General features: G+C 47.3%; 1 protein-coding gene across 3 annotated transcripts in view; it reads right to left on the reverse strand.

The window, feature by feature from the left end:
* The window catches only part of LOC138246671 (carcinoembryonic antigen-related cell adhesion molecule 4-like), a 210,477-nt gene that overhangs the window by 20,830 nt on the left and 165,643 nt on the right, over nucleotides 1–24,004 (reverse strand). For 2 of the 3 annotated variants that reach the window (XM_069201425.1, XM_069201427.1), the window contains 2 exons: nucleotides 19,834–19,866; nucleotides 2,033–2,076 (listed from right to left, as the gene is read on the reverse strand). In XM_069201425.1, the coding sequence (XP_069057526.1) occupies nucleotides 2,033–2,076; nucleotides 19,834–19,866 (77 nt within the window). The remainder of the gene's footprint in view (nucleotides 1–2,032; nucleotides 2,077–19,833; nucleotides 19,867–24,004) is intronic. The other variant, XM_069201426.1, reaches the window with a different exon arrangement.

Here is a 24,004-nt window from a genome sequence, read left to right on the forward strand (position 1 = left end):
TTTTTAGTATATCTGTGTATTGTGTTTTCTTATGATATTGTGCAAGTGACACTAGTGGTACTGTAGGAGCTTCACTCGTCTCCTAGTTCAGCCTGAGCTGCTCTGCTAAGCTACCTTTTCTACCAGCCTAAGCTGCTAGACACCCCTATACACGAATAAGGGATACCTGGGCCTGGTGCAAGGTGTAAGTACCCCTTGGTACTCACTACAAGCCAGTCCAGCCTCCTACAGTAATGCTCAGTAGTTTTCTGTGCGTGCCTCACGAGAAGCTCACAGAATCTTACAAGCTTCATGCAGCAAGCTTCACCCACTGAAGCTTGCACGCTACTCTTGCAAGAATCTCGCCCGGTTACAATGCAATTTCAGGGATATAGGTGTGTATGTAAAGCACTAGCCTCCCCACAAAAACCCTCCTTTGGATAATGGGTGTGCAAACTGGAGTATGAGAAGGGACTACCCTCTGCTTTCAAATCTCTCTCCCAAATAAAAACTATGTATAATCGAGCATATGCAGGGACTGGCCTCTCTGCTGATACCCCTTTCTTCCTTAACACGTGTACACAGTAGGGTGTGTTGTGGGACTGGCCTCTCCTTTCAAATCTTTCTCTTGGATAGCAGGTGTGCATAGTAGGGTGTGTGGATGGAGCAAACTGTCCTTTGAGACCTCTCTCTTAGATGACGTGTGTTTAGTAGTGAGTAGAGGAGGTCTGTCCTTTACTCTCAGACCTCTCTCTCAGATGATGGGTGTATGTAGTTGTGAGTGGAGAGGGACAGCCCTCTCCTACCTGACCTCTCTCTCAGATGATCGGTGTGCATGGTAGGGTGAGTGGAGAGGGACTGGCCTCTTCTCTGAGACCTGTCTCTTGAGCGACAGGTGTGCAAATTAGTGTGCAGAATTTAACAGGCCTTTCAGGTATGATCGCTCTTTCAGATGACTGGTGTGTGCAGTGGGTTATGTGGAGAGAGACTGGCCTCTCTGCTGAGATCTCTCTCTCTCAGATGACGGGTATGCATGGTAGGGTGTGGTGAGGGTCTGGCTTCTCCTTTCAGATCTCTCTCGCAGATGAAAAGTGCACCTGGTGTGATGTTGGAGAGAGACTGATCTCTCCCCTGACACCCCTTTCTTGAATGACGGGTGTGCATGGTAGGGTGTGGTGAATGACAGGCCTGTCCTTTCTGAATTCTCGCATATGACGTGTGTACATATTATGGTCTGTTGAGAGAGACTGTCCTATCTGCTGACACCTGTCTCTCAGATGATGTACTAGGGAGCGGAGAGGGAGTGTCCTTCCTGCAAACACCCCTCTCTCTGATGATAGCTGTGCATGGGAGTGTGTGGGAAGAGGCTGTATTCCTTCACAACTCTTACCAAGCCAACAGGCGTAAATAGTACACTCTTATAAACAACATCTCCATTGCTATACATTCCTACAGTAGTAAGGAGCTGCGGCAGATAAACTTTATTTCTTGAAAGTTTTGTGAAGGTTTGTCAAACGGGGCCAAAGGTTATTAGCAAATCAAAAAATGCTTTGTCTATGAAAAAACAAACCCATCTATAACTACCTATTGGTGACTGTCAGTAGGTAACAGCTCTCAGGATGAGGCCCAAAGTCAGATGTTCACTGGGCCATGACTGCCCAAGACTTCTCTGTCACAGACCTCACTCTGAGGTGGGCAGTCCCAGGCAGAGTAATGAACGCAGAGTGATGGTCCCCCACATTAGGGTTTCTACCTTTTGTTTTTCAAAAACAAAATCCTGCTGTGGGAGTTTATTCTGGAAAAATTGCCAAGTGATATAAAAACAACATGGTCACTTCTTCGACAAAGCTTTACTGCAATCACAGCATCTCACAGATAGATGCGTCGAAGGCAGTAGGATCCCCGCTTGGCAAGCAGGGTAAGCAGTGATCTTCAAACAGGGCAGCCTGCCAGGTCTAAGGGTCTAAAGGACCCCTGGAGACCTCTTACAATCTACTAACTAGACTTCACTTAAGATAAAGGAACACTAGCACATTTATATTTTATTTTTTACCTTTTTATCTGCTCATAAGTTGCTTGATCTCCATGTTTCAACTCCTGAAACCAAAGAAACAATCATTAGAAACAAAAAGATTTTAGTAGATTCCCCTTGTTCTTGGTCAGCATTAGCTTTTTGAAAGGTTTATTTACTGTAGAGCGCACAATCTGGCATTAGTGTTGTATAGCTTGGAGGGGGCTGAGTCCACCTTCTTCATGGTTCCTGGTCCTATCTAAAAACATCAGTTGTCCCAGCTGTCAGGACCAAGAGAGCCACAGACTCCATGGATTTGGGAAAACACAATGGGGCATATTTATAATCCCCTAGCACCACTGAAGCATCACTTTCAATGACGCTCCAGTGGTGGTAACCACTGCTCTATATTTACAAAGAGGTGTAACGCCACTTTTGCAGCACAAGAAAGAGCAAAATGCCAGAAATTATTGTTTATGTGCGGGAAGGTGTCCCTTTCTGCACATAAACAATCATTTGAAAACGACGCTTTAGCACTTCTGTGTGTGCTGCATTGTGTCAAAACGGCATTAGTGATTATTTATGTGCAGGAAGGGATACCCCTCAACGCAGACATCCTTGCACGATGGTGCAAGGATGACATGCATTGGCGCTGGCAGCTAAATTTAGTGCCAGCACAGGTGACATCGCAGGGGTGTGCCATATTCACCTAAATATGGCGCATCACTGCGTTGTGAAAATGACGGAGAGTGGCGCTACCAAGTTTGGTGCAGCGTCGCACTCTGTCATTTTCCCATAAATATGGGCCCATGTTTCAAATGCCAGAAGCATAGGAAGGCCCTGAGCCCCGGTGTCTCTGCATAAGCTGCACCAGTGGTAGCTATGTCCTGTGCTCTATGCTCTTCTGAGAACTCACCGTGTGCCAGTAGCATTCAAGCTTTTGTATTGAGCAGGGACTATGGTGCTCACTAGCCTTCTATTATGTTGATAAACATTCACACAGCGTTCATTAAATCTGATAACTATCAGTCGTTGACCTTAACCAAACGTGTCCTTCCGACGTCTGCAGATCATGTGTTGGAATCCAGGACACTCTCCATTTATCCTTCCTACACCCATGAATAAAGTACAATCCTGATACTAACATCTGCTATGAAAGGTGCAGTATGAGGAATTCTATTAGCATAAATATTAGTAGCAATAAAAATAACAAAGCAATAATGACAATGATATTAATAAACATGATTACAATAATACTAATAACAATAGTATTAATAATAATACTAATAATGCTACTACTAATAATAATAACAATAATAACAATAACAACAATAATAATAATAATAATACAAATAATAGTAATAAACATAAATTCAATAGTAATATAAATAATAATAATACCTACAATAATAATAATATGCATTCATGTAATGATAGGAATAATAATCATTATACTAGTAATAATAATAATAATAATAATAATAGCAATTACCCTTGTTATTATTAAAACGATTATACTAATTACATGCATTAATATAATAATAAGAACAATAATAATAATAAGAACAACATTAACAATTACACGCATTCCCATGATAATAATAATAGCAATAATAATAATTATACACATTCGTATAATAATACTAATGATACTCATGATAATAATAATAATAATAATAATAATAATAATAAGGTGTTGTTGTTATTATTAATATTATTATTATTATTATTATTATTATTATTATTATTATTATTATTATTATTGTTATTAATGTTATTATTAATATAATTTCCTCTCAGTTAGTTTGAATCGGCTCTTAATCTATGCTCTGTTCATTTTGATCTCTGAGACTCTAAACGTCCCTCCGTAACCTACAAAGTTGAGGATCAGGAACATCTGAACTGCCTGTTTCGTGCTTCTCTGTCCCACAGGCAGACACGTCTCCTACCCACAGGAAGGACGTCTCCTCTTTCTGTGCCAGGGATCTGTCTCTTGTCTCCAAGGTGAAATACCATAATGACTCTAAGGCTAACGTCTTGTGATGTCACAAGGTCTGATCCTTGTACTGTTTTATGTACTCATGCTAAACTCTACTAAAAGCGACTACATATCCCAGACTGCTTTGTGGCCCTAGTAGGTGGCCATATTCACCATCACCTGCTCCCTCTTGCCATTTCCAACAAGCGCTATAAAGCACAAGGGGGCACACCACTGCGCAGGAAGCAGTAAACTCTGCTAAATGGGACTACATATCACAGACTGCTTTGTGGCCCCAGCAGGTGGCCATTTTTGACATTACCTGCTCACATTTGCCATTTCCAACAAGCGCTATAAAGTGCAAGGTGGTGCACTGCTGCGTAGGAAGCTCTAAACTCTGCTAAAAAAGTGACTATGTATCCCAGACTTCTTTGTGGCCCCAGGAGGCAGCCATTTTTGACATCACCTGCTCCCACTTGCCATTTCCAACAAGCGCTATAAAGCGTGAGGGGGAACACCGCTGCAGGGGAAGTGCGCAGGGCGTGACCGGGCCAAGGGAGGGCCTGTCTACATCGGTCGGGGCCCGAAGGAGGCTGGACTGGGCCTGCCCTCTTGGTTTTGGCTCCCACCTAATCTTATCATTTACGTCTTGTTGTGAGGTATAAGCAAAAAGGTGGGTCTGTTCTCCCAAAAAAATCTATTCTTATTTACATAGAGGTGTATTGAGGCTTTTAGAGCCCTAGGGAAACAAAATGGGAATACGCAAGTTGCAGGAGAGTAAGGGAGCATCTATAAAACCTCAAAAGGGATTTATAATTGACTCCTTCCTAACCCGGGCTATGGGTGTGATTGCAAAAGAAATTGATTTGGCTGAAAGGAGGTTATCTTTGGAGCCGAGGGAGGAACCGAGTGGCAGGCCACTTGAGGGTCCTTCCACGGTCCCATGTTCCCTCCACTACTCCATAGGGTCCCCGGATATTTTGCCCTTGGGACCCATCACCCAACAGAGATAGTAGCTGGGAGGGAGTAGTTGGAGGACTCATTAGTACAGACCCCACCTATAACCAAAATGAGTGCCCCACCAGTAAAAGGAAAGCGACAGCCCAAGCAACCAGAGAGAAGAGGTTTCATGAGCAGCAAGGTGGGGGTCCCGGATGGCAGCCAGTAGTGGGATCATATACTGGATACATTTAAACACATTATCAAACAGTGTCTGGCTCCATTCCTAGAAAGGTTATCCATATTGGAGATGTCGATCTCCCCTTTGAACAGGCCAGATCCCACTTTGACCACTCATGGGACCCATGTGCTGGCGAAAAGAAGATGTGAGGTTAGTCGCTTGCAAGGAGAAGCTGTTAGTAATCCAGAGTTTAGGGACGGAGGCCGTCCATTCTCAGTAGTTTTGCCATCAGCTCCATCTAATGTTCAACCCTCACAATCTCGTGCTGCGGGCTCCTCATTAGGTATTATAGGGGGGTCCCTTGTTTCGTGAAGTTGGGAGGGAAATGGTGAATCAGGGGCAATCCATAGAGGGGGTCTCTAGAAATAACAGGGGTAAGGATGCACAATTTGCGCCATTCAGAAGACTGCCATCTGAATCTGCCGCCTGAATGCTGTCCATATTTGGCAGTATTAGCTGGTGTTCTCCCCTTAAGTCTCCCTATGGAGAGACATCTGAAAACCTGCAGAATAAGGTTTGTCATTGGCTGAGCCAAAATACAACTATTCACCCCATGGAATCTAAGAACATACTATTTGTGCAGAGAGTTGAGTGGATTGGACCTACAAATAACTCCATGGAGGGTGAGTGCGTGGTGATTAATTGTAGAACCCTGGATATGGAGGGGAGGTTTATTTTGGCAACCAGGCAACCTTTTATGATGGGACCTGGCATCAGGATTTTCCCATTAGGATTTTTCTATAAGCCCACCACCCCGTCCGTAGCTACTGGTTTTAATTATCCAGAGCAGAGATTAGGGCTGTGCCCTGTTCCCACGATACCCACCAGAAATAGGTTCACCCCGTCTGATCTCAATCAGTCAATCAATCAATCAATCAAAAGAATTTATAAATCGCGCTACTCACCCGTGAGGGTCTCAAGGCGCTTGGGGGGGGGGGGGTAGGAGGGTCACTGTTCAAACAACCATGTTTTTAGTTTTTTTCTGAAGAGCAGGAGGTCTTTGGTTTTGCGGAGGTTGGTGGGGAGGGAGTTCCAGGTTTTGGGGGCGAGGTAGGAGAAGGACCTGCCTCCTGTGGTGGTGCGTTGGATGCGGGGGACTGTGGCTAGGGCAATGTTGGCTGATCGGAGGTTGCGGGTGGGAGTGTGAAAGTTCACTCTTTCGTTGAGGTATGTTGGGCCAGAGTTGTGGAGGGATTTGTGTGCGTGGATGAGGATCTTGAATGTGATTCTCTTGTTTATGGGGAGCCAGTGAAGGGTTTTGAGGTGAGGTGAGATTCGTTCGTGGCGGGGGAGGCCAAGGACGAGGCGCGCGGCTGTGTTCTGGATTCTCTGGAGTTTGCGTGTGAGTTTGAGTGTGGTGCCAGCGTAGAGGGTGTTACCGTAGTCTAGTCTGCTGCTGATGAGTGCATGGGTGACTGTCTTCCTGGTCTCTGGGGGAATCCATTTGAAGGATTTTTTTAGAGTGTGAGGAAGCAGGAGGACGTAAGTGTATTGATTTGCTGTGTCATGGAGAGGGCGGAGTCCAGGATGATGCCGAGGTTGCGTGCGTGGTTTGCGGGGCTAGGTGCGGGTCCTAGGGCGTGGGCCACCAGGAGTTGTCCCATATGGTTTTGTTGGGGCCGAAGATGATGATCTCGGTTTTGTTGGAGTTGAGCTTGAGGTGATTAGTTGTCATCCAGTTGGCGGTGTCGAGGAGAGCTGCGTGTAGGGTGGTTTTGGCGGTGGTGGGGTTGCGGGTGAGGGAGAGGATGAGTTGGGGGTCATCTGCGTAGGAGAGGATAGTGATTCCGTGTGATCGGAGGATGTTGGCTAGGGGGGTCATGTAAATGTTGAAGAGTGTTGGGCTGAGAGAGGACCCTTGGGGGACTCCACAGATGATCTTGGTGGTGGTGGAGTGGAAAGGTGGGAGGCGGACTCTCTGGGTCCGATCAGTGAGGAAGGAGGTGAGCCAGTCTAGGGCTTTGTGGCTGATTCCTATGTTATGGAGGCGTGTGCGGAGTGTGTGGTGGCAGACAGTGTCAAAGGCTGCGGAGAGGTCTAGGAGGATGAGTGCAATGGTCTCGCTTTTGTCGACGTTGGCCCTGATGTCGTCAGTGCATGCGATGAGGGCGGTTTCCGTGCTGTGGTTCTTGCGGAACCCGGATTGTGAGGGGCCAAGAGTGTTGTTTTCTTCGAGGTAGTGGGATAGGCGGGTGTTGACTAGTTTCTCTGCGACCTTGGCGGGGAATGGGAGGAGGGAGATGGGGCGATAGTTGGAGAGGATCTCTGGGTCGGCTTTGTTTTTTTTTAGGAGAGCAGTGATTTCCGCGTGCTTCCAGGGGTCTGGGTAGGTGGTGGAGTCGAAGGAGGAGTTGATTATGTCGCGGAGTATGGGGGCGATGGTTGGGCTGGCTTTGTTGTAGATGTGATGTGGGCAGGGGTCTGAGGGGGATTCGGAGCGGATGGAGTTCATGGTTTTTTCAGTTTCTTCGTGTGTGGTGGGGGCCCAGGTGGTGAGTGTGGTGGGGGGATCATGAGTGGGGGTTCAGTTGGGTGAGTGGGGGGTGTGTGTGGTGGGTGTGTGTGGTATGAAGCTGTTATGGATGTCCAGGATTTTGTGGTGGAAGTGGTTGGAGAGGGCGTCACATAGGGGCTGTGTGTGTGAAGGGTCTATGTTGCTGGCTTTGGGTTTGGCTAGTTCATTAATGATGGTGAAGAGTTCTTTGCTGTTTTGGGAGTATTTGTCAAGGCGTGTCTTGTAGTGGTCTCTTTTGGCATTGGGTATGAGTTGGTGATGGGTGCGAATGGTGGCTTTGAGGGTGGAGAAGTTGGTTGTAGAGGGTTCTTGTCGCCATATTTTCTCCGCTTGCCGGCATTTGCCCACGGAGTCTTAGAGTTCGGGGTGAACCATGGGGCGTTCTTGATGTTGCGGGTGGCGATGTGTTTTCTGAGGGGGGCTAGTGTGTCTGCGCAGGTGGTGATCCATTTTGAGAGGTTGTGGGCTCCTGTGTTGGGGTCGTTAGTGTGGAGGGGGGTTGTGAGCCAGTTGGGAGTTCAGGCGTTCTGTGGGGATCTTGTCCCACATGCGGTAGGGTATGGTGTGTTGATGGTGGTATGTGGGGGGTTTGGCGAAGGAGAAGTTGACGCAGTGGTGGTCAGTCCAGAGGAGTTCGGTGGTGTGGGTGTAGGTTATGTGTTGCCTTGAGGAGAAAATTGCGTTGAGCGTGTGTCCTGCTGAATGGGTGGGTGCGGTGGCTAGTTGTTTGCGTCCGAGGTTGGCGAGGTTGTCTATGAGGGATGTTGAGTTGTGTTCTTGTAGGTTCTCCAGGTGAAAGTTGAAATCACTGAGGAGGATGTAGTCTGTGGAGGTGAGGGCGTGCAAGCTGATGGTGTTGGCGATGGTGTCGCAGAAAGCGGGGTGTGGTCCTGCTGGTCTGTAGATTAGTGTACCTCTGAGGGTGGAGTTGTTGTTAATGTGGATTAGGAAGTGCATGTGTTCTGTGTTGTCAATAGTGTCTTGGGAGCTGGTGGTGACTTTGATGGTGTCCCTGTGTAGGATGGTGAATTAGATTGACAAACTATCACTGTGCCTATGGGGTTCCGGCTGGGCTTAAGCCAGATGTTTGCAGCCCTCAGAAGGGTATTCCCACAGGCGTATCCAGGGAACTAAGCTTCCTCTTATTGAAGTGTGCGGGTCTGGGGAATAAAATCTCCAACCCTCAGTGGATTACATTCATCTCCCAGTATGACATCATATAACTTCAAGAAACATGGGCACAGGATCTGTTTTCTGTGGAGGGTTTTGAGACCTATGTTGTATTAGCACCTCCTTCACAAGGGTCAAGAGCAAGTGGTGTTTTGGCTCTGTTATTCTGGGTAACTGCACAGCTGTGAGTTGTTCCAATCCCTCTTAGGCACAGTGGTATACAGATATCTTGGGTTGTGGTTTCTGAAAAATGTAATTTCTTTGTTGTAACTTTTTACAACTCAGTTTGTTACTTGGGGTGTCAGATCAGGACTCTATTCCAAGCACTTTTGATCTTGGCCGAGAGGGTGACCCCTAAGCTGGGTTGTTTTAATGTCCTCTTAACGGGAGACTTTAATGCCAAGATAGGAACGGCCCCTCTGGGTGTAGATCCACTCCTTATGGAAGAATGGGTATCGGCCGCAGAGCCCCTGGACCCTAGAGGCAAACTGCTGGTGACTTAAGTGTGCCGTGCCAATCTCTGCAATATGCTGGAGAGAGTGGCAAGCTGTGACGTACTCAAACCCACTTTGTTGAGTGGGAAAAAGGGACTATAATTGATTATATTTTTATTTCTATTAGCTTTGTTGAGTGTTTTACCAAGGGGCTGATCTGTGACCAATTGTTTAGTGACCACAATACTATCGAAGTTAGAATGGTTACTCCCACTACAGGGATTGTGAACTTGACTCCAGGTGTGTTTGAGCTGATTCCAAAAGGCCAGGGTAGGAGGCTCAGCTAGCAGAAAGTTTTGATCCTTATCCTATTGGTAGAGGTTGTTAAGAGATGCAGGAATGTGTTTTCCAGCTCCCTTTTACTATTTGAGGCCCCAACAGTGGCTATTCTGGCTGAATTTCAGTCTCTGAATAGCACCCTCAGATCTATTATGTTGGATCTTCAAGGACTGTTAAAAGACCATACAGAGGGATGGTTTAATAAGAACTGCCGTATTGCCAGTAAGCACCTCCCCAAAGTCCCTAAAGACCACCCAAGGAACCCCCACTTTCTCAGTGAAGCCAGGGCTGCTTACAAGGAGGCAATAAAACTTAGGAAGCAATGTCTCAAAGAAGAGACGCGGGAGCAGTTAGTGGGTGCTTGCAAGCTTGGGGATGTGAAGTCCTTCTGGAGTATAGTGAATGGGAAGCCTACTTATCAAGCTTCCCCTGACATTGTAGGGACCACCATACCCGCCCAAAATGGGCTGCCCATTTCGAGAGGGTCTACTCACTGGATAGTATAGAACAATTGGTGAAGGTGGATGTGGCTGTTCCCTCTCCGTTGTGCTTAAACTTTAAATTGGAGGGAGTTCAGGCTGCCTCTAACAAAGCCCCCAGCCCGGATGGTATCGCTATGGACTTATATAAGAAAAACGCTGCCCTGTGGGCTGCGCTATTGATGAATGTACTTATGGAAGTCAGCAGTATTAGTGCCGGTTTTTAAAAAAGGGTGTAGGCAGAAACCGGCGTGTTACCGCCCCATTTGCTTTCTGGACTCCACGGTTAAGATAGTGGGACGTATTGTCCTTCTTAGTATTGAAGAATGGATCAAAGCAAATAATATTATCTGCCCGGCCCAAAATGGTTTTAGAGAGGGCATAGGGACAGTGGAACAGTGCCTTAATCATAATCTATTGGTGGGTAAATATGTGGTGTCCAACAAGGGTGCTGTCTACCTGGTCTTTATGGATCTGAGCTGGGCCTTTGATAGGGTTGTTCGATCGAAGCTATGGTCATTCCTGGAAGGTCTTGGGTTGCCCTAACCTTTGGTAAATTTTCTTTGGGCGCTCCTCCAAGATATTAACACCCCAGTTAGATTTGGAAAGGCAGGGGAATGCTCTGATGTCTTTAAACTAGCAAGGGGAGTCAGTCAGGGGTGCGTTACGGCGCCAATTCTATTTTTACTATATAACAATGGCCTGAATTCACATCTAGTTTTAAATGTCAAATATAACCATGTCCCCTCTTTATTATATGTAGATGGCACAGTAATCCTCACTCACACACTGAATGGTCTTAAAGTTCTAGTGGATCTGTTTGTTGATTTTATGGGAGACCATCAACTGGATGTTAATACCTCTAAGAGACATTTTATAGTTTGTGGGAAGCGGAACCCAAAACTTAGACCGATCATAATTAAGGATCAGGTGATAACAAGGGTAACCTCCTTCTCACATCTGGGTGTCATCTTTGATGAGCACTGTACATGGACCAAATGTCTTGCAAACCTTTGTCTGCGCTTTGACCAGTCATGTGGGGCGCTCTTTAGATTTGCTTGTTTAGTTGAGAGCAAGCCTGTTTTACTGTTGCTGCAGATCTACAAGATGAAATGTTACCTGTAATATTATATGGCACAGGAATCTGGGGGTATTCTAACTGTATATCTATTCAGCGCGAAGATATTCCAAGTCGGTTTATGCATGAAGAGTTGGGTCTGGGCATTGCGGAAGATTATACAAAAATTGTGCCTATGTTGTTGTGGATATCGGTCTGGAGTTGGAAAATGGCAACTTTTAACAGGGAAGTCATTGAGGACTGCCTCAGTTGTGATTTAGGCCATAAAATCCCATGGCTTAACTATATTCGATCTTTCGCTTTATCAGTAGGGCGCCCAGAATAATTTTTTAATCCTGAAGTGTTGAAACGGACTGACAAAAAGACCATGAAGGAGCTGCTATTAACGCAGCTCAGCGAAAGTAGAGAAAGCATAAGTCAGCTAGGGCTCTGATGATGTTAAATACTACTCTTGGCCCAGAACCCTATCTTCTCACCAGGTTCAGACTAGGTTCAACTTATGCTTTCTGCCTGGTCAATATGAGCCCTCTGCGATAAAGATTTGCCCCTGTGACAACGCTTCGCTCCAAACCTTAGAACACTTGGGCCCTCATTATGACACTGGCGGTAAATCCTGCTTACTGCCACGCTGACGGCCGCCAACTTACTGCTTCGGCGGCGGATATCCGTTCACCATATTATGACACACACATACCAATCTGACAGAATACAGCCACAGACAGAAATCCGCCAGCCCAAAGGTCAGTGATAAAGTGGCGGTATCAAAACCCACACTGTTACACCAACAGAACAACGCCCACCACATTATGACCCATGAATCACCACGGCGGACATTTAACAACAGTAAACCATTGGCGGTACATACTGCCGTGCTCACAATGGACACCCACAGACAAAACAACACCACATTGGACAATTCAAACAACATACACCTGACACCCCAACACATTACCAAACACACCCTCACCAGCACACATCACATAACACCCATGGCACCACAAAGGCACCCCTGTTTCCCTGAAGAACAGTTAAGGGTCATGGTGGAGGAAATTGTCAGGGTAGAGCCACAGCTATTTGGAGCACAGGTGCAGCGGATATCAATAGCCTGGAAGATGGAGCTATGGCAAAGAATCGTGAACAGGGTCAACGCCGTGGAACAGCACCCCAGAACAAGGGACGACATCAGGAAGAGGTGAAATGACCTACGGGGGAAGGCACGTTCCATAGCAGCAAGACTCCAGCTCGCTATACAGAGGACTGGCGGAGGACCCCCACCTCCTCCCCCACAACTCCCACCATGGGAGGAGCAAGTCTTGGCAATACTGCATCCTGCGGGCCTGGCCGGAGTCAGAGGAGGACTGGACTCTGGTAACTTTAAAAAATGATCACCCCCTACCTGCATGCCATCATATACCCTCACCCTCACTCCCATCAATCCACTACATCCCACACACTCCACCATCACATCTCATTTATCCCAATGCCAAGCCCTGCATGCTGTACCAATGCATGGGCACCCCTCACAACCCTGCATGGACACTCATCACTAAAGCATGCACAGCATAGGGAAACTAACAATCCCACTATACACCAACATACACAAGTAAAAGCTGACTGGGCAACACCAACCATAGAGAGGAAGCCAGAGATGTACAATATGTCATACACATGAACCATAATACATCATTTACATCCCCACAGGTACCCCAGCCAATGTCACTGGAAAGGAGGTGCCAGCACTATCCAATCCCCCAACTGAAGAGGCCCACAGTGATGACAGTACCTCTGGTCTTCAGGATCTGGACGATCTACCTGGCCCATCAGGGACCACTGGACAGCCGGTTACCCATGCCCAGTCACAGACCACCACAGAGCCTCCCCCATCAGGAAACTACACCACAGCACCCCCCAGCGTACCCAAACCTCTATCCCCAGAACACGTCAATCAGCAGTATGCTCACCTGCACAGGGACCCCAGGCCACACCTCGCACACAAGACAATCAGGGACCTGGGGTCAGTGGCAGTGGGCACACGGTTCAGGGGAAAGAGGCACAGGCCAACAGGGACACTGGGAGGACTGCTGTGCACTAGGAGGAGGACAGGACCAGGGAAACGACTCTCCAGGAAGCGCTCTCTGAGATTCTGGGAGCCTATCAACATTCCCAGGGCACAATGGGCCAGATCCTACACAATGTGCAGGAGAACAGGCGTCTGCAGGAGGAACAGTATCAGGGGATAAGCGAGGACTTGCAGGCCATCAACAACACCCTGATCTTCATAGCAGGGGTGCTGGCAGACATGGCCAGCATTATGAGGGGGCAGTGTCACACCAGCGGGCCCCTGCCACAAGCCAATCATCTGAACAGCCTTCCACTTCTGCTACCACAAGTGGCCAGGAGGCTCCGCCACAGGACTCACAGGCCACCAGAACCCCTCCCCTGCAGAAGATGAATGACCCCACACATGTTCCCTGCGATACAGATGGAAGCCAGAGACACTTGCCAAGACCACCACCAGGAAATGAGAGTCTCCTGATTGTCCCCCTTGTGTCCGACTCAGTCACCCTGTCCACCTTGAACTGACATTGCTCTCCTTCCTATGTCTCCTTGGACAATGTACCTGTGCTACAAACAGACTGGAACAATACCCTGGAGTTTCCTCCATCATCACCCCATCCCATTGCACTTTCCCCTCTATATATTAATACTACAATAAACACCCTTTGATATAAATCAAATTCGAGTATGTCATGTATTTCAAATATGTATTGATTGAAACAGGTACAACCATTGCAAATGAAATGTACATACAATGAGCATAGAATCAATGACCTGTAGCTAGCTGTTGTGATCACACCAGGAGTATTTGTCAAATCACCAACATCTGCAAAATGAATTGCCAGAGGTGTGAGTAAGTGGGCATTGAAGTGGGAAATACCAGCATGCCAATGCCACACAGAATACAACCAAAGTCATTGAAATGTAAAGTTGCACTGTCATTAGGAGTACTGACAGATTACAGATGTTCTGTTGTTCACTTCCTCATCCTTTGCCTCCTCATCCTCACTGTCCAAAGGGTCCACTGCTGCCACAGGGGCATCTACAGTCTACTCCTCTTGTAGAAAAGGCACATGGCGTCTGAGGGCCTGGTTGTGCCACCACTATCTGGCAGACCTTCTTGTGTGAGTAGCACAGGGACCCACCTGTCAGATGGAGGCATCGGCACCTGGCCTTCAGGAGGCCAAAGGTCCTTTCAGTGAGCCTTCTGGTTCGCCCATGTGCCTCATTATAACGTTCTTCTGCCCTTGTCCTGACATTCCTCAAAGGGGTCAGCAGCCATAATAGGTTTTGGTAACCAGAGTCACCTGCAAATATTGAGGAACAACATTTAGCCACATGCTCTCCTATATGGCCAACACCATAGGCATACACCAACATATACTGGGTGGGAACCAGGGCTCACCTATTAGCCACACCCTGTGCCTCTGTAGTTGGGACATCACATTTGGGATGCTGCTATTAGGACAATGGCATCATGCACTGACCCAGGATACTTAGCATTGACGTGGGAGATGTACTGGTCCGCGCCAAACACACCAGCTGCACATTCATAGAGTAGAAACTCTTACGATTCCTGAACACCTGTTCATTCTGGCAAGGGGGGGGCAAATGCAACATGTGTTCCGTCAATTGCACCAATTATATTTGAGATATGTTCCATTGCATAAAACCCGGCCTTCAAAGTGGCCCAATCCGCAACCTGGGGTAATGCAATGTAGCTGCACATCTGTTTTATGAGGGCAGACAACACTCTTGTCAGGACTACTGAGAACATTGGCTGTGACATTCCTGCTGCCAAGCCCACTGTCACTTGGAAAGAACCAGTTGCCAGGAAATGGAGAGCTGATAGCACTTGCACAAGAGGGGGATCCCAGTGGGGTGACAGATAGCAGATATCAGGTCAGCCTCCAATTGGGCACACAGCTCTGTGATTGTGGACCTGTCCAGTATATAGGTGAGGATTATGTGCCTGTCCAGTGTAGCCAAGTCCACCAGGGGTCTGTACATGGGGGTATGTCTCCATCTCCTATTTATCCCCAGCGGTAGGAATTTAAGGGACAAAAGAGAGAGGAGGCTGTCACAAAGTGAACAATGGACCCACAACAGTAGTCCGCAAACTGTAAACATGTGATGGTACAGTGTAATTTGTCAAGTATGTGCCTATTTATCCTGTGATGCAGCATTATTCCGCAGGCCTGCCCCCCCTGAAATTCCGTCCGCCTGTCCTGTATGGAGGGACAGGTGGAAGTGAGGTAATGCTGCTGACGTGCCCTGTGGCGGTAGGTGGTCGGGAACCGCCGTGCAACTCCTCATTGGTTATAATTGGGCCCTATGGGGTACAGTGGCCAATGGTGATCTACGCCAGTGGTGACGATATGCACCGCTGCAGACGTGACAGCCATATATCTATCATATTCATCACTTGTTTCCTGAACATCCATAGGAGAGGACCTACACTGTATGTGATGCTGTGACCTGTGTCTGGAACCTACCATGGCCCATGTGACCGGGGAAAGGGCCCCAACCTTCACTCCTGAGGAGTTAGAGAGACCAGTGGAAGGGGTCCTACCCCAGTACGGACTGCTGTATGGGACTCCAGACCAACAGGTGAGTTCACTGTGGGCACGACGCATCTAGCATGAATGCATGGAGTTTTGTGTGAAGGCATTGTGTAAGGGGGGTGGATGTCCTGTTGGCAGTGTATATGTTGTGTGCTGGGCTATGTGTGTGCCAATGGTGATGGAAACAGGTATGTGGGCCATGTTTGTGAAAGGCTGGACTGTATGTTAAATGGAGTTCTCCTGTGTGTATTACCCCTGCAGGTCAGTGCCCATCAAAAGAAGGGATTATGGCGTGCCACTGCCAAGGACATGTGGTCCCTTGGGGTCTATGGCAGGAGGAGCACCCTCCGTCAGAAACGGTGGGAGGACCTGAGACACTGGGCATGGAAGACTGCGGAGGCCCAGCTGGGGATGGCCTCCCAATGAGGAAGGGGTGCCTGTCGGACCCTGACCCCCCTGATGGCCGGCATACTGGCGGTGGCCTATCCAGAGCTTAATGGGCACTTGAGGGCATCACAGCAACCACAAGGGGGTGAGTACAATGGCCATCATTGAAGGACACGGCTGGAGGGGTGGTATCCGGGTGGTGGTTGTGTGTCAGTGGATTCCCCTAAGCCAGGCCAGACATAGGAGCATAGGTCCTTTAGTGGCTAAGGGTCTGAAGGGGAAATACTGCCTACCTAGCTTGTCAGCATCCACTACTGGTCAGGTCTGCGTGGGTCCCAGGTGTGCTGCAGTTGGCGGGGTATGCTCCTCCTCATGCCTTGGTGGCTAGCAATATCACTGGTAGTGCAATGCATACTGCGTAGGCCTGTACCCTGTGTGTGGGGGTGCTGTGTACACCAACGGTGGTGTTGGTGCAGTCATTGACCCAGTGTACCCTTTGTCTCTCTCCCCCTTTCTTTTTTGTCATTCTGTCCTTATGTGCATTAGCATCATCTGGCAGAGGAGCAGAGGCACTGCTGATGGAGGGAGCTGCATCCCACAGGACACTGGAGGCAGAGTCCACTGACACTGAGGGCACCAGTGGGGCAGAGGGCGAGGGTAGCACCACGGCGGAGACTGAAGGGGACAACACAGACTCTGATACCTCCTCCGATGGGAGCTCCCTGGTGATGGCGGACACTTCTGTGACCACCCCAGCTACAGGTACAGCCACCACCCCCGTGCCAGCACTACCCTCCCAGCAGCCGCTCAGCGAGATGCCCGTGCCCGCTCACCCTGGAGGGTGGGCATCTCCTTCACCCCAGGCACCTCAGGCCGTGCCCCAGTGACCCCTGCTGCCCTGACTGAGGAGGCTATTGACCTCCTGAGATCCATCTCTGTAGAGCAGTCAACCACTGTGAATGCCATCCAGGGGCTGGCAGCCCAGATGTAGCAATCTAATGCATTCCTGGAGGGCATTCACAGTAGATTGGCGGCCCAACATAGCTCGACCAAAGCTCTGGCCTCCTCTCTGATGGCAGACATTGTCCCTGTTTCTACTGTCCCCCTCCAACTTCCACTTCCAAGTCCCATTCTCCTCAACCCCAACCCATCCCAAGCACACAGCCAGACGAGCAAACACACAAGACAACACCCAAGAGTGTCACAGGCAAACACAAGCACCACACTTCATCCCACAGGCACTCACACAAACACCATTCAGTTGCAGACACAACAACATACACTATTTTCACTGTCTCCCCCTCCTCCACCTCCCACCTAGTTACATCCACACTCACACCTGCATGCACTACTTCATCATCCACTACCTGCATCATCACGACACCAAGCAGAACACACACCTCACTGGCAGACACCTCCACAACATCCATGTACATGTCCCCTGTGTGCTCTCCCACCATGTTTGTCCTCCCCCCTAAAGTACACAAACACAAGCACTCAGACACCCAACAGCCATCCACTTCACAACAGCATACATCCCAAGCACCAGCACCTAAATCCAGCAGACAAACAGCTCCAACAACCACTCCCTCATCCTCCACTCCCATTACTTCTCCCTCTTCCTGTCCCAATGTCCCTAAAATGCTTTTCCTTTCCCAGATTGACCTCTTCCCTACCCCTCCCCCCCATCCTGCACGTATGGCCAGGGTATCAAGAAGCCAGCCAAGCACCTCAGCCAAACAGTTCATGGGAGTTTCAGCAGCACCTACTCGTGGTGGAAAGGATTCCAGGCCACAAATTCTGAAGGGGAAGGAGCCTGCACCAGCCACCAAGAAGGGGAAGGAGCCTGCAGCAGCAGCTGTCACGGAGGCCCCCCACTGCCTGCCATGATTGTGCAGCCATCAGAGAGTGCAGGGGCTCAGCAGGAGCCTCCCTCAACCACGACCTTAGTGCAGACATTGGAGGGTGCAGAGGCTGAGCAGGAGCCTCCCACAACCACCACCAGAGTGCAGCCATCGGAGGGTGCAGGGGCAGAGCAGGAGCCTCCCACAACCACCACCACAGTGCAGCCATCGGAGGGTGCAGGGGCTGAGCAGGAGCCTCCCACAACCACCACAACAGTGCAGCCTTCACTGCCGGCGGAAGCCATATGATCCAGCCTCCATGGGCTGCTGTGCGGCCTGCCCCCTCCAGAACCAGTGGAGTATTCACCCACCTGAGAAACTATTGGCTTGCACTCCCCAGGACCAAGCTCAGGGCATGTTGCCCCCTCCAGAACCAGTGTGAGAGACACCGACTCGAGAGACTGTGGCCTACCACTCCCCAGGACCAAGCACAGGGCATCATGCTGCCTCCAGAACCAGTGGAAGAGAAACCCACTCCAGAGACTGTGGCCTATCAGTCACCAGGGCCAAGCACAGGGCATGTTCCCTCATCCAGAACCAGTGGGAGAGACACCCACTCCAGAGACTGTGGCCTGCCTATTTGCCAACTGATGCCCTTTCAGTGTTCTCTCGATATTGGTGCAGGGATCGAGTGGGGCCTTGGATTTTGCCCTGCGGCCCATGTGAACAATGGACTGGGCAGTGTCCCTTTTTTTGTATATTTGTACAAATCTGTTGCATTGCCACATCGACTTATTATTTTTGATGTTGATCTTATTACAATCACTTTAATCAATTCCTGTTATCGTTGCATTATTCACCCAATTATCTGGGACAAATTGTTTTCTTGTGCATCTGGTTGGGTGTATGGCGTGTGTGTGTGTGGGGTGTGTGTTGTGCGTGTGAGTGTGTCACTCTCGTCTTCCTCCCACCCTCCCTTGTGTGCTGGGTGGCCGTACTCACCGTTGCCGTCTTCGCTGGCGTTGGTGTTCCAGGTGGAGCATGACGTAGAAGATCATCGGGAAAGCATGCAGTTCGGGTTCCATGGCAGTGTGGTTCTTCCTTGTGTCTCCTATGGTGAGTCCTTTGAGTTTTGCGTTCTGTTTCCGCCAGCCTTTTGAGTGAGTTGGTACCACCCCGGAAAAGGTGGTGGATTGAAGGGTCTTAATATGGTGGGCGGTACTTTGTCTTCTGCCTGGCTGTGGGCGGCTGCCGCCATGGTGCCTGTTGTTTCTGCCCTGGTGGTAGGTGTGGTACATTGGATGTCTGTCGGAGATAACACCGCCATGGTCATAATTTGGCGGTATTTACCACCATTCTGTTGGAGGTATTACCGCCACTTTATCACCGACTGCCAGGGTCATAATGAGGGCCTTGGTCTTGTTCTGTAGTTTTTATGATTCACTCAAAAGAAGATTTCTTCTGCTCATTCTTAAAATCAAAGGATTTTATCAATATCACCCTGCTTTTTTATATTTACAACTGCTGAATGATTCCATGGTTGCAGTGGCAGTTTCTAACTTTTAAAAAAATACCTTGCGTTGAAACAAGATTATGAACTTTGGGCCTTAGATTTCTACGGCTTCTGGAGACAGAATATATGATTTTTATTTAAGGACCCATGGTCATGATATGACCATGTTTCTTTTTAACATTTTATGGTTTCTAACATTTCTGATTGTTCATCACATAAATTATGTAAATTGTAATGCTTTGTACTTTTATGATTATTTTTTATAATCAAAATAAATAGAATTAAATTCAATTCATGTACTCACCGTGTACTCTGGGTCTAAAGCTGACTCTTGATTCTACAGGGGAAGAATGAAAAGACTTATCACATTTGATGATTTAAGTATAAAACAGGACATCTGACCTACATAAAACATCATGTGCTTGAGGTCCCCTGGCTGGAAGGATAGTAAAGGATTGAACTGATGTTCACGTCTAAGCCACCAATTATAACTCAGTGGGTAAACTGGGGTGAGGAGCAACTCTGACTTGTGTTCTGCTACCCTCAATACATCTTTCAGACCATTCTTCCTGATGTTTCCAACCTTTGTCCACCCTCTACGCTCTCAAGACTGTTTATTTGCTTTCCTTTGTCTCCCACAGATCTAGGCCTTTGGCTAGGAAGGGAAAGTGAAAGACCACTTTGGAACATGCAATATCATATGGCAAAGGCCACTGCTGTGGTCGCTCCTCAAAATTTGCTCCACAGAGCGGCAACCTTTTCAGAGATAGGAGCTCTGTTATGAGATTGTTTGTCTCATTGGTGAAGAGGTGTCCACCTGCTCCAATCTTCTTTTATGTGGAAGGAGGGCCGTAGAGAGTGTCATCCTCTCCGGCCCCTAATGCACTCTCCTGAGTGACAAAGGACAGAATAATAACTCAACTTATTGCATTGTAGGCAATGAGAGAGTACCATCGAGCATTAATGAAGGTGACTGTTAAAGAGTGAAACAAATGAATGACACTGTATTACTTGTAATTTGCACACACATATTAACATATGACCTTTGTGAGTTTGCAAATCGTTGCCATTTCAACCACAGCAAGATAAACACATATGTACTAATGAGGAGAGGAGAATACAGGTCTTTAGGTTCCAGTTTAAGCAACTTAGATACTAAGGGCCTGATTTAAAGTTTGGTATGCATGGTACTCTGTTGTGATGGCCACAGAGTGCCAAGTCTGTCAAACTCTTGATCCACCTGCCCACTTTTGAGTTAGAAAGTCATTCAAGTTTATGGTAACAGAGTAAAATTGCCTCCATTTGTGTAAACCTTTCTGCATCTATTTGCAGGAGCATGGGCCAACCGATCTGACCTTCTACCCTATTTAGAATGGGTGGTCAAATCATTTTTTTTACTGTCTCTCACCACCAGAAATATCCTTGTAGTGAGTGACAGTAAATATATAAATTGAGCCCCACACCCTTGGAGAAAAGCTACACTGGAGATGTGGTGATTAGCTTTCACTTTTCCAAAACAAACTACGACTTTGGGAATTTGTTCTTAGTATAGAAAAATCTTTTAAAGGTGTTATATATGCATCCATCACCAAGGACGGATGCACACCAAACCTTTACAAAGCTTTGTATAAACCAAAGTGACACCAGTTCATGCAAAGCCACAGAGTTCACTGGAGGACCAGCAGTGAACTCAAAACTTTCTCCAATTTTCCTTTAAATTTGTCAGGTGGAGTGAAGATAGGGTGGAGGACATAAAGTCCTTAACCAAGCTGGCAGCGTTTACTATGTTTATCAAACTCTAAATAAGCCACTAAATCATGAATGTTCTGATTACATTCTCAATTCATTTTAAAGGGTGCTGTTCTTCTTGATGATTTGTACACACTATAAACATATTTCCATAATTAGCTATATTTATGACCAGATATTTGGTGAATACAGACGCCCAAGATCATTGTTTTATTCTATATCTGCCAAGACAATGCCAGACTATCCACAAAATCTAAGGACAGTGAGGAGTCCTTCCTGATCATCATCACCCACATCATTATAATATCAGACTATGAAGTACTGGTAACTTGGTTCTTGAGACTCCGAGATAAGGCTGTTGCCTCCTTAATCCCACACAGTGACATGTAAAAGGACCAGACGTATTAGAAAGGATACTGTGTCCTCCGGAATAAAATCCATTGGCAAAACACTGGATAAATACAGGGAACTAACTTACTGAAGAATCTGACTCAGGAAGACCAGCATTGTGGCCCTGGAAGATCACCAAAGCACTAGCAAAGTTCTATAGTTGGAATTGAAACACACCAGATAAAGGAACTTCGAATGTGCTGCACACAAAGATAGATTCTGACCGGCTCCTCATATAACTAGGAAAACATTAAATGACCCACAGCAACTGAAACTAATGACAGCCACGGTGGTCAAGTAAAGAGTCATTGATAAAAGATGATGCCAGCCGTCTTGGTTTAGACTAATTTACAGGAAGTGACCTAATGGAAAACAGACTCTGGAAAACTGCAAGAACATTCCTTGAGTTTCTAGAAGTAATATTTAAAAGGAATACATATCTGTTGCCTAATCTTTTATGAAACACAAGGCATAGCACAGCCCAGCAGCCCCAGCTTCAGCATAACTGTCCAGACTGTGCTTCCAAAGTGTGCTTGAGAGAAGACACAGGGCTGGAGTGACATAGAAGAGTGCTGAGACCGGACACAAGGTAAGTCTGATTTACTTTGCCAGACAGTGCTGTTGACAATATAACAAATCTATTTTGTCCTAGATTAACTGTTAATTTAGTTTATGATCGGATTTGCACTATCTCATGGTAATCCTTGCTACATTTTTCATATTTGTCTCATTCCTGACTAATTCCCAGTGCATGTTCAAATTTGCATCACCACTTCATAGTCCTAAGAGAAAGTTGACATTTTGGGGCATGCTTTCATCTGCAACCAAAATGGTCACATAACTTGAAGCTCTGTTGTCCTCATGCACATCCTATGCACTGCTTCATTATCTTGAAGCGACAAGTGTATATGGCTGAGCCTCAGAAGGCTGGCCATGAGAGGGGTCACCAGAGACAGAAGCCATCTTCACTTCACATCCGCTGAGTTGGGTATGCACAGATGACACCACAGTTTGATTCCTGAATCTAAAATGGACCATTGTGCCTAGTGCTGCTCTACATATCCCAACACTGACAGCAGAGTTGAGCATGCCTTGGCATATGAGACTGTGGTGCTGCTGAGCTGCATGGTGGGCTGTTAGACCAGACAGCTCTTGGTGTTATTTCCCTGTACATTTTGCTTCTGACCCTCTAGTTCTGAATCCTGTGATGTAATTTGTTTTTGCTGGTTTTGTTACTCTTAGCACTTTACCACTGCTAACCAGTGCGAAAGTGCAAGTGCTCTCTGTCTAAAAGGTATTGGTAATTTGTTTTCCATGTTTTCATGATTGGCACATTCTGTTTTACTGGTAAGTCCCTAGTAAAGTGCACTATGTGTGCCCAGGGCCTGTAAATCAAATGCTACTAGTGGGCCTGCAGCACTGATTACGCCACTCACATGAGTAGGCCAATAAACATTGCTGAGACCTGCCACTGCAGTGTCTGTATGTACAGTTTTACACTGACAATTCGACCTGGCAAGTGTATCTGCTTGCCAGGCCCAAACCTTCCCTTTTACTACATGTAAGTCACCCCTAAGGTAGGCCCCGGGGAGCATTATGGGCATGGTGTAGTGTATTTAAAAGGTAGGACATTTACTGTACTAGTGTGTTCAACATGTTTGATAGTGAAATACTGCCAAATTCCTTTTGAACTATTGGAAGGCCTACCTCTGCCATAGGTTAACATGGGGGACTGCCATTAAATACTTTTTAAGTGCAGTTTCCTATTGGGACCAGGTGGAGATGTGGATTTTGGAGTCTCTAAACTCACAAATTAAAAATACATCTTTTGGGAGAGTTGCTTTTTAGATTGTCTGTTTGAAAATGCCACTTTTAGAAAGTGGCCATTTTCTTGCTTAACCATTCTGTACCTCTGCCTGCCTCTGGAATACACGTCTGGGTCAGACTGACAGTTGGGCTGTTTGTGAATTAACTCAGACAGTAATGCAAAGGGAGCTGAGGTATGTCCTGCATTTCCTATTGAGTCTTCCTAGGTTAAAGTGGGTAGGAGGACCTGTCACCTGCACTTGAAAGGGCTGTCCATGTCCTCTCACAATACATTCTCCAACTCCCTAGTGTGTGTCTGGGGCAGGGTAAGGAAGAGGCAGGGTCTTGTGCACATACAAAGACATTTCTTTGAAGTTTGCCTACTTCAAATACAGAAATGAGTATAAGTAGTGAACTCAAAACCCCAGACATTTAGATTAATTCTGGATCAAGTGGAGCCTCTGCCAAGGAGAAGATCTTGATGCTTGAGGAGGACCTGCCACTCTGCCTGTTGCCTTGCTGTGCTGGCC

The sequence above is a fragment of the Pleurodeles waltl genome, chromosome 7 (genome assembly GCF_031143425.1).
Source record: "Pleurodeles waltl isolate 20211129_DDA chromosome 7, aPleWal1.hap1.20221129, whole genome shotgun sequence".
Classification (NCBI taxonomy): Eukaryota; Metazoa; Chordata; class Amphibia; order Caudata; family Salamandridae; genus Pleurodeles; species Pleurodeles waltl.